Raw genomic sequence first — 11,331 nt, forward strand, 5'->3', positions numbered from 1 at the left:
ACAGCTGCTCAAAACTGCTGTTATAGTAGCACTGCCTAAGAAAAAATATCCTGAAATCACCAAGTAGCATTCTCACTTGACTCGGGCATATATTTTAATAAACACTTAGGACTTGTTGTACCATATATGGTAAATTTCTTCTAGTAAGTCAGTGGATTAACATAGTAAGTTGTGTTCTGGATAGTATCCTTTCAGAACAACTTACCTGGGCCTTTTCTGATAATCTGTATGTTGAGAAGGCCATGGAGTATGAACAGAGATTTTTAGCCATATGTATTTCGTGCTGTTAATACTAGGGCAAATTACTTTAGGCGTCCTATGAGAGGACTGCTAATTCTCCAGCAAAGATTAGACCAAGGGGAACCATTTTAGAGTGGTGATGTTACCTTTTCATAGTGCTGGACTGATAGTCTTCTGCAGATGAATCCTGTTCAGCCTAAGTAGTTCAATTATTCACAAACTTTCCACAAAGAGTCAGGTGGATGCATTTGAGCAGTCTCAGACATAAGAACTCAAAAAGCTAGTGGACAAGTAGAGTTCACAAAACTACTGCGCTCTTTAGGCCCACGTTACCTATCTAAGTAAATACCAATTTACAGTAGCAGTAACTGGAAAACATTTCCACAGATGAAGGAGCCATTCACTGATATGAGGATATCTGACATAATGGATGTCTATGAGCAGAAGCTGTCGGCGTTAGCAGTGAGTACAACCTAATGTGTATGGGTACATTGCTGTCTGTACGTTCAGAAAATGTTAATGAAAAATGTTCTTCCTATGTACAGTCTAAAGAAACTAGGCTGCAAGACCTTTTGGAAGCAAAGACATTAGCTCTGGCTCAGGCAGATAGGCTGATGGCTCAGTACCGGTGTCAGAGAGCCCAGGCTGAGTCCGAGGTAAGTAGCAGGAGCTTCCTTCTGGGACTCTGAGGGGGGGCTAAGTAATAATTGTCTGGGTAGCTTTAACTGTGATTACATGTGTAGAAACTATACAGCTTAACTGTAAGCTATGCTTGCAAGTTAGGGCAGTCTTAATTTTTATCATAAACACCCTGTTTTCCTCTGGATTGTTCTTTAGCACAGTTTTCTTTTAATGTCCTTTCCCCTATAGGAAGTCAACAAAACAAACCTACTGTACTGATTATCGTTTGTTAACCATTAGTGTTAATTTAGTGGTAGTAATCTTGAAAATTAATAAAGCCACTTACTAGAATCCTATATAGAATTTGCTGGTATGTGAAGAACTGTTTCCTGTTTGTGCCTTTTAATCACTTGTCAAAGATGAACTTTCAAATAAAGCTTGCTTCCATGGGGTATATATTTGAGGTGTTGTGTTTTAACCCCAGCTGGCAACTAAGCACCATGCAGCTGCTCACTTCCTCACAGTGGGATGGGGGAGAGAATCAGAAGGGTAAAAGCAAGAAAACTCGTGGGCTGAAATAAAGACAGTTTAATAGGTAAAGCGAAAGCCACACCCACAAGCAAAGTAAAACAAAGAATTCATTCACTACTTCCCATCAGCAGCCAGGTGTTTAGCCATCTCCAGGGAAGCAGGTCTCCATCACGCATGGTGGTGACTGGGGAAGACAAATGCCATCAGTCCAAACATCCCCCCCCTTCCTCCTTTCTTCCCCCAGCTTTATATGCTGGGCATGACATCATATGGTCTGGAATACCCCTTTGGCCAGTTTGGGTCAGCTGTCCTGGCTGTGTCCCCTCCCAACTGCTTGTGCCCCTCCAGCCTTCTTGCTGGCTGGGCATGAGAAGCTGAAAAATCCTTGACTTGGTCTAAACACTACTTAGCAACAACTGAAAACATCAGTGTGTTGCCAACATTCTTCTCATACTGAACCCAAAACATAACACTATACCAGCTACTAGAAAGAAAAAAAACTCTACTCCAGCCAAAACCACGGCAGGTGTGCATTGAAAACTCGGAATCATTTCTATTTTTTTAAAGGTTATAGTAAAGATTGGGCTACAGAATACTAAATCCGTAGCTAAAATGTATCACCTTTTACTTTATTCTTTCCTCTCCCCTCCCACTGTCTATAAAGGGATCTAAAGGAATTTAGTGAACAAATTAATTTGTAGTTAATACTAGGTGAGAGAAATCCTTTTCTTAATGTAGCTGCTGGCATTTTAGTGTTAGATCTATGGCCTCAAATATGCCTATTACAAAGTGACTTGTGGAACAGAATTGCTTGTAATTGTGGGTTGGGTTTTTTTTTTTTTGGTGGTGGGGGGTGTCTTTCCACTCAAAGGCAAGAACTCTTGCTGCAGTGTTGAAGGATGCAGAACGAAAAAATGAAGAACTTAATGATTTGCTGAAAGCTCAGCAGGTAGAATCTGAAAGAGCACAGACTGATATTGAACAGCTCTTTCAACACAACAGAAAATTACAAACAGTTGCTGAAGAACATGAAATACTGAAAATATCCTCTGTCGATCTTCTTCAGAGGTAAGGCACGTAAGATCTCTAAGCGAATACTTTGTATCCAAAGAGTGATGAAGCCTTTTACTGGGCTAAGCGCATTAGAAGATCAACATTACATGCTACTTCATGTTTTTAAGTGAAAAATTCATTATTTTTTCTTTCTTCTGTAAGCTTGTCAATGAGGTTAACTTAAGTCATTCAGGAAGTTAATATATTAAATGGAGTGAGAACTAAAGTTGTAGATGTTGAAGGTCCAGTTCAGGAAATAGCATGAACTTTGTATAAAAGAGAGCATTGTTCTCTAACAAACAAAATTAACAATGCTTAGTTTCTATTAGTATTATACCATACTCTCAGCTTCTTTCTTTGATCTTATATGCTATCTTGATGATGTGCTATAAATAGTTTGGTGAAGCAGCTAATAACAGTATGTCTGCATCTTTTATCACTTCTGTAGCAAATTTGACTGAAATTAGGTTAAAGTGAGGTAGGGAGGAAGGAGGCACATTGTGTGTCCCAAATTATTTATAAGCATTATTTCTTTAGGATCTTAAGCTAAAAAAGGACATGAGGTACAAAAAGTACATAAAGTTAGAAACTATTTATGAAAATATAATGTGCTTTGGAAGAATAAAGCCTTTAAAAAGCTTTGGCTTTTCAACTCACATGAGCTGGTCTCGTCACTAGGTGTCAGCAAGGCAAAGAAGCTGATAAAATTGAGAGCGAGTTTCTTGCTTAATAATGGGAGCAGGCATTGTATTAGACAATTTTGAAGGCATATTGCTCCCAATAAGGGAGTCATTGAGGGAGGAAAAATGTATAAGACTTTTGTCCATTATGGGGTTTCTTGAGCAAGTAGCTAGTATAGTCGCTGTGGCAGTGCCTGCTTTTGTGCTTGAATTGTACGCAGCCATACACTGTGTGAACATGTATTTGACTAATTTATGTGAAAGAAAACAGCCTCAATCTAGTATTGAACAGTTGTAAATTCTCCAAAGAAGGAATAAAATAGATTTGTGATCCTTACAATGTGTTTATAAAGCAAAAACTTGCTTTCTAAATGATCTGTGCACTTTAAATATACTGTTCCTTAAAAACAATCAGATAACTGACATCAGGGGAGAGGGTTTTCCTTTTGGTAGGAAAGTAGAAAAACATTTGCTTAGAGCATGAGATCTGCCTCAAACTTGTATTAAATGCACATTGCATTGTCTTCAGTATATTCAGTTTTTAGTATCACGAGACAACTGGAGATCATAGACTGACTCAAAGGGTCCCTTAAAAGGTGACTGCAAATAGCTAATTTATAACAGTTTGTGTATGACAAATTTATAAAGGCATCTGTGTGTTTTGTCAGTTCCTAAGAGTTTTCTGCTGGAGAAAGGTTGTTTCCTGATCTTTAATAATTAAGGATATGTAAGGGATCCACTGAAGCTTGGCTTGGTTTTTTTGTTTTGTTTTTTTTCCTTCTTCTAAGTATGTTCATTTAAAAAACAAAACAACGCCCAAACAAACAACAAACTACCACTCAACTGAACCGCCCTTCCCCACCCTGCCCAAAACACCTTGTTTTTAGCTTGAGTGGGATGATTGCACAGATGATGTCAAGTATTTTTATTTGACAAACTATTAAAGTAAAAGCTCTTCAAAAGCACTTACAGTCTTCAACCATAACCCCCTAATTCATTTGTAGGTATGAAACAACTGAAAGACAATGTAAAGATCTACAGATTACATGCAATTCACTAAATAAACAAATGGAAGCAATGAAGAAACTAAATGAATCACTCAAGCAGCAGCATGACAGGTAAGTTCAATTTGGTCTTTTTAAAGCAAATTAAAGATAAACAGTAAAACTAAATAGCACTTTAGTCTCAATTTTTCAATTCTGCCTTAAGTAATGACTGAGAAGTGGAGTTAGAGGAAGCAAAAGATGCTTCAGTGTTGCTTTATATGTGTATGTTAGATGAAAATCTGTAGTTTGGTTTATTTTGTTTGCTCCTGTATTGGTTGGGGGCGGGGAGGAGTACCCACAGATTTCAGTGTGACAGGAGGAATTAAAAGGAGCAATGAAGACAACCCAGTTGTTGGGTGCATTTAGTGGGGTGGGGAGGTACCTTTTTGGTTGTTGTTGAATTCTTAAATGCTGTTATCGCCCAAAGATTTTCACATATTCCCTTTTAGCCTGCAAGGTTTCTCTGTAATGTTGTCAGATCAGAAAAAAAACCAAAACCACTCTACTAAACTAATACATTTAAAGATTATATTACAAATAGTGGTGGTTGCTATTCTGTCTGTGGTATAAAACATCATTCCTCAACCAAAAAACTAGCATTACTTAACGTCTTCTTGAGGACTAATTATTTTTTCCCTTTTGATGGCTTAAAATAGAGGTCTGATGTACCTTTCACCAACGTAACTAAGGGAATAGGATTCCTCTTTGAGAAATTTTATTTAATGCTTAATTTTGCAGAAGATATCTTTAAAATATGCTCATAGGCAGGCCTTGTATTCAGTTTAGAAATAAAATGCTATTCTTGGTTTGACTTGCAAAGTTCACTTCATCCTTCCCGGCTCTTGCCTTGTCAGTAATCAGAGCAGTCCAAATCACTGCCTTGAGTTCTGATTCAAATGGAAACATCTTCATACTGATACATTAGTTTGCTACTGAATAAGTCTGGACACTTAATTTCACTGCTGCAAGATGCAGCTCAGTGTAGTTAGGGAGATATTCTGACAAAAGCTGCCCCTTTTTAAAGGCAGGTCAGGGGAGCATTTATTATACAGATATTCTCGAACTGCCACGAATAAAATGGAGACCATGGAAATACACTCCCCCCCCCCCCCACCCTTGCTAGAGGCTGCAGCTTAGAAACTGGTAGATAGGAAGTGAGTAAACAAGTAAACAAGAGTGACAGCAGACGTCGGCAAGGCAAGTGGCAGATAGAATATGCCTTAGAAATTAGGCTAGCTACTAATGGAAAAAGTACATTACCTTCATAAAGTTCCCAGGTTACAGCTTTAATGCTAGTAGATGACAGTACCTATATATTAAATGATTGTGGAAACTAAATATTATCTGAACTAGTGAAGACTGACGCAGACCTGTATATGGGCTATGGTGATACCTTATGAAATGGTTGTTTTTGCTGAGTGACAATCAGGAAGATGTTTAGAATGGTATTGGAAAATCTTTATGCATAAATGTGCTTGCATGGATAATAGCTGAAATAGGTTTTACAAATGGTATTGTCGATTCAGGAGCATGCTAAGAGCTAGATCCCAGCATCCTTAATCACTAATGGCAGTGAATTTTGACTCGGGCTGAATGACAATTTCAGTTCTGTCATGGTATTTTGAATGCTTTGTGGCTGTAATCAAAAGCAATAGTTTCTGGTGTTTAAGCTCCAGGTATGAACCTTTTTAGTGGTTTCTACTGTGTCTCCATGATCAGAGAAGGGAAATTACTGTTTCATGGGGGGGGGAAAAAGGAAATAAAATCTGTCTATGCTCCCACCCTGCAAATTCATACGTTTGATCATTTGAAGCTCCTGACAGCAATTGGAAATGATACAAAAATCATTCTAGCTTCTTAGGACAGAGAAATGGTGGCATATCTCACTTTGATCATCAAAATTTATTTCTCTGCATTTTTAGGACTGCTGCACAGTTGATAGAAACTGAGGATCACAGAAAAGAATTACAGCAACAGCTACAGGAGAGAGATGGCAAAATAGCAAGTAAGTCACTTACCTAAAGGTCACTGAACCTAAAGAACTAACTAGATTAACTAGGTGGTGGTGTTATGGGCTCTAGATAAGCAGCTATATCTTATTAAGTAACGTGTAAACCTTAAAGTTAGCCAGGGATATGCAATTTAACAGTTGAATGAAACAAATGCAGTTTTTTATTTTTTAGAAGGATACATAAACTTCATTTCCCAGACTACATGGACTTCACTGAATCTCTGTACAGCATCATATGTCCCTTCAGGATCTTCTTACAGCATGTCCATTAGAACTATTTTCTGTAGGAATTGCGAATTACAAGAGCTTAATTTAACTCTTCCGCAAATGACTGGCAGCAACTACTAAAACTTAGCAGTAGGTGGCACTACGCAGTAATTCAATTATTAGCAGCCATGTTGAGTCAAAAAAAAAAAAAAAAACCCCAAACCAAAAAACCCCCCCACCACCAAACCCAAAAACTTGTTTCCCAGGCAATGCAGTATCTCTTTTCTAAGTTTGGCAACCCATCCTTTAATGTGTTCATTTTCTTAAGCCTTGCAACAGAAAATAAAAGTTCTGGAAGAAAAACTGAAAGCTCAGCAGAAAGAAAAAACAGATATGGAACAAACTATAGATACTCTTAGAAAGGAATTAAGTAAAACGGAACAAACAAGGAAGGAACTGAGTATCAAGGTAAGGAATTATTTGCACCTGCATTCTAGAGACTGGAATTTCAGATACGTATTTAACTGATGGAGTTGGTAAATCAATATTTCAGTGGTGAAGTAGCTAAAGAAAGTAGAGCAATCTATGCAGTGGACAAGAACAAATTCTCTCAAATTTAATTGTATACCTTTTGAGTTTTGAGTAGGTGAGCTTGAATTTAAGAGAAAAGAAGTCAGGGTCAGGTTCTAATGAGGCATGTTGTGTGAGTACATAACGTTTGGAAGAAAAAAAAAAAAAAAAAACAAACCAAACAAACCTGTAGTACAATATTAAATAAGAGAATGTAGCCCATTCCTCTTCAGTAGTTTTAACTACTGTAAAATGTGGATTGGCTTTCTTTCTCCCCTTTTTCATGTCCTGAATTAAGGTATATATACTACATGTGTGCTCCAAAATGCATCTGATTTTCTTCTTGATCTTTGAAATTCTAATAAAATATCTATTTTTATCTCTAAGAAAAATAGTCTCTTTTTTCAAAACAGAGACCAGTTTGTCTATACCAGGTTAACAGGTTAATGTTTAAAAAACCAAAACGAAATCCCCAAAACTTCAGTGCAGCCTATCTGTCCTTGCCTGTAGGTTAGGCTACCTGTAAACTCACAAGGCAGAGATTCATTTTACATGCAAACTGATCAGCAAACGCAAAGTGTGCAGTCTGGCAAATGCATTTGCTCTATTTACATTCCCTGGAAGCAAAGTCTAATCTCTCCAGGAAATATTATCCAGTATATAGCAAATATTTCCCTTGTTCATGGTAAATATTTACTGGTGTAGGACTTGAAATGAAATGTAGATGGCTTAACTGTGAACAATTCTGCTGCTTAAATAGGACAATAACATGGGCGTTGGTGCTTTCCCATGATATGTAACATTTTGAAGTGTGGCAGTAGCTGTAATCATTCATGTGCACCAAATGTATAGCTGAGAAAGATATCTGAAACAAGCTTGTAATTTTAAAACTGCTTTTTAATTACTTGCTTACATTCACCATCAAGCCACTCAGCTTTCACTGTTGTGTACGTTTTTCAGTTGACAATGGAGGAAACTGCAGTGTTTTGTTTGTTTGTGCAGGCGTCTTCTCTGGAAGTTCAAAAATCCCAGTTGGAAGGACGCTTGGAAGAAAAAGAAGCGCTTGTAAAACTACAGAAGGAAGAATTGAACAAACACTCCAATATGATTGCAATGATTCACAGCCTAAGTGGTGGCAAGTTAAGTGCAGAAGCAGTGAACCTCAGTTTATAGGGCTCTGTTAAGATTTTAGTATTTTATACATATGTATGAATATATGTAAAGATTTTTAAACCTGAAGTTAGCATATGATCTGCCTCAAAAAACCCTAAAATTTAAGTAGCCTAACTATCAATTGAGAAGAAAAAGTAGTAATTGTGGAAGCTTTGATCTGAAAAAAACTGAGCTCCTATATAGCAAATAGGTCTTCTGATGGTCTTGGTAGAAATATTATCATCTGTATTGGGAGCTGAATGCAACTTTTGCTGGTGACTAACCTTCCTAAATATATGTAGGGAAATGTAAAGCAAAATAGGAGTCGCTGTCAACTTTTTTGTCTGTAAATTCTTCTACTGACCATCTGGCAAGCAGCGTGCTTCATAGGTTAAGCACTTTTATGATGTAATCTTGTTAATTTTGACTCTTCTGAATACCATTATTATTTGTACAGTGTTGCTTCCTGACGTCTAAGGTATAAACATAAAAATAAAATGGATTATATCAATTAGAACATGTTACATTGAAAGCTGTATTTATCAGCGTATTGGTGCAAGTGCTTTGTGTAGTAAATATGTGGAGGCATTTCTAATTATGAGGAGATATGAATTTGAGCAAGTAGAACACCACATTTGAATGACTCTTCAGCAAGTAGCATCTGTTAGGGAAGGCATGCTAAAATAAAATATATGAATGTACAAATATTTCTTAAATACTAGATAATACTTTCCTAATCCTACAATGCTTCTCTTCATTCTTTGAAAAGATCTGCACGTTTTTGACAATCCTATGCGATGCATGCTAGCTGTTGTCAGCGTTGTCGTTTTCTGCTGTACACCAACAGGATTGCATATATTGCTTATACTATAACTATTTAGATAATTTTGGTCTTTTAAAAAATGTACTTTCATATGAAAGACTAGTACTAGAATTTGGTGCACATTTTTGAGTGGCAGAACACTTTCTTGTCCTTAGTTTACGTGACATGAATAACATGTCTTTTAGCAGTTGGCAGAACTATTTCATTAGTGTCTGTATTTTGGCAGAACTGCCAGAATTTTGGGTGATCTAATATATATCTTTTTCTGTAGCATTACTGCCTTTATTTTTATCTAATTTGTAATGGCAGGATTTTAAAATACCTGAGATTCTTTGTTTTTCAGTTGTGTAACAGATGTGTCTTACTGAATCTGTTGAACTTGCGTCTAAGGACAGCCTTGCACGTTCAGTTGCAATTTTCCAATTCATCTGATGTTGTATCTATTTTAACCTGTTGCTGAAATATAGTTTTCATGACCTAATCACAGGTAAGATTTATAGACATTGTTCTGGTCTCTGTGAAGACCAGGGGAATAAAAAAAAAATTGCTCTATTTTCTGTGTTTCATGTATTCTGCTAAGTGAGGTAAATTACAGGGATGACTGCCAACTTTGTGCACAATGCATGCAGTTTGGTTGCCTTTTTGCATAAAATGCAGTTATTGCTTAGGAAGGCCAAAAAAAAAAAAAGCTATCAGAATTGCTGAAGTGAGGGGTCTCGTTAGAGTTTTGCAAACTCAATGGGGAAAGAAAGCTTCATTAACCATCAATTTTTACTTCAGTCTAGTGGGTTAAGAAATTTGAGTGTCAAAAGTAAATTTGCAAACATGGTTTCATTTCTGTTTAAGTCTCTTGGTCATGGGGAAAGTGTAAGGAAATGGTTTTTTTGCTCCTTTTCTGGCAGAAACTGCTCATGTAAAGAAATTCAAGTAGGAAATGTCAAGCGTGTTACTAACTAAACTGATAAATGCTGGTCTGACTTTGTTTTCAAATGGTGGAATGGGAGGGCAAAAATGTCAAGCTGCTCACCAGAGTAAGGTCGTGCAGCAATAAGGTTCATGTCCCCAGAAAATGGTAAACGAGTCTTTGGAGTTTAGATGATAGAATCCACAGTAATAAGCACGGTGTATAAATATTGATTGTTTTTTTCCCCTGGAAAAATGTGCTGCTTCGGTATGCTGTTCCAAGCCAAGTGTTGCTGAACTCTGTTGGGCTGCATAGCAAATGAATGCATGGACACATCAAGCTACTTTGTCAGTGGTTTTGTGTTCTTTCCTGGCAGTGCTTTTCCAATTGGTAATGAATAGTGGCTAATGGAACTAGGAAATAAATTGATGTCTGTTTAAAATTTTGTTCAAAACATATAGCTCTTTTCACTGTAGAAAAACCTGTGAATCTTTACACTTAATTCGTGCAGAGAAATAGCTGTGTTCTGGGGTTTTGCTTTTAGGCATCTTGATATTATCAGTGTTCAAAATAGTTCTGTAATAAAGTCTCTGTGCTGTTTTAATATTCTTGTTACGTGCTGTATCCAATATGCTGTTGGACTTTTTTTCTTTCCCCACAGGCTCCCTCATTTAGTGCAGGAGTAGCTGGCACCAGCACAACGAATAGCTCTTCAACAGAGTCGATTTTTAATTATCTGTGTTATGTCAGGTTGTCAATTGTCTGTTTTACAAGTGCAGAGACTCATGAGCTGTCTTAGTTCAGAGCAACCTCATGTCTCAATATTGGGCACTCCAGTACTTATCTGAAAATAACTGCCTTTTATTTACATAATCTGAAGAAAGTTTTCGATTCAGCATGTGGTTCTGAATAGCTTTGTACATTTTTACAATCCTGCTGTAAAAACAGTATTTCTTTTTCTGTAGTGTGTATTTTCTGTGTTCTCTAGTTCATTGCTGGTGTACTTTTTGGGGACAATGAGATAGTAAGCAGTTTGGAGTTGATGCTTTTCAGTTCATAGTCTATTATATGTTGTCTTCATCTTACCACTCCCCTTTTCTTTTGGTCTTAATTCTGCATTTTTTTATCTTTTTCTACTTCCCTGCTAGTGATTTATTTTAGGCTTTCACTTTCCCCCACTTCTCCATCTCTCCAGCTCTCTTTCACCACTGACTCCAAGTGACAGTGCCTATCACTTGCTTTTCTCTGGTGAAGTCTGTCTTGTATTGAAACTGGGAAGCTTTTCTCGTGTGCTGTTTGGATCCAGTAGTGGAGTCTTTCCCACCTCTGGGATAAAACAGGCTGTGGAATTGAACTCTGACTTTTGAATTAAGTGCAATTGATCATCCTTGCCTACACAGAAGACGGAACATGAAGCTTTTCCTGAACCAATTCTCATGCTGTCATTGTCCTCCCCCTATGCTTATCTCTGTTATAAACAAGGCAGAACATTT

At 37.2% G+C, this 11,331-nt stretch overlaps 1 protein-coding gene across 1 annotated transcript in view; it reads left to right on the forward strand.

Annotated features, from left to right (window-relative positions):
• Positions 1-10,442, forward strand: part of CIP2A (cellular inhibitor of PP2A) — a 30,562-nt gene extending 20,120 nt beyond the window's left edge. The window contains exons 15-21 of the mRNA XM_069785546.1: positions 628-702; positions 786-896; positions 2,264-2,460; positions 4,130-4,243; positions 6,094-6,176; positions 6,718-6,857; positions 7,962-10,442. Of these exons, the coding sequence (XP_069641647.1) occupies positions 628-702; positions 786-896; positions 2,264-2,460; positions 4,130-4,243; positions 6,094-6,176; positions 6,718-6,857; positions 7,962-8,132 (891 nt within the window). The 3' untranslated portion in view covers positions 8,133-10,442. The remainder of the gene's footprint in view (positions 1-627; positions 703-785; positions 897-2,263; positions 2,461-4,129; positions 4,244-6,093; positions 6,177-6,717; positions 6,858-7,961) is intronic.
• Positions 10,443-11,331: the final 889 nt, after the last annotated feature.

This window comes from Haliaeetus albicilla, chromosome 6 (genome assembly GCF_947461875.1).
Source record: "Haliaeetus albicilla chromosome 6, bHalAlb1.1, whole genome shotgun sequence".
Classification (NCBI taxonomy): domain Eukaryota; kingdom Metazoa; phylum Chordata; class Aves; order Accipitriformes; family Accipitridae; genus Haliaeetus; species Haliaeetus albicilla.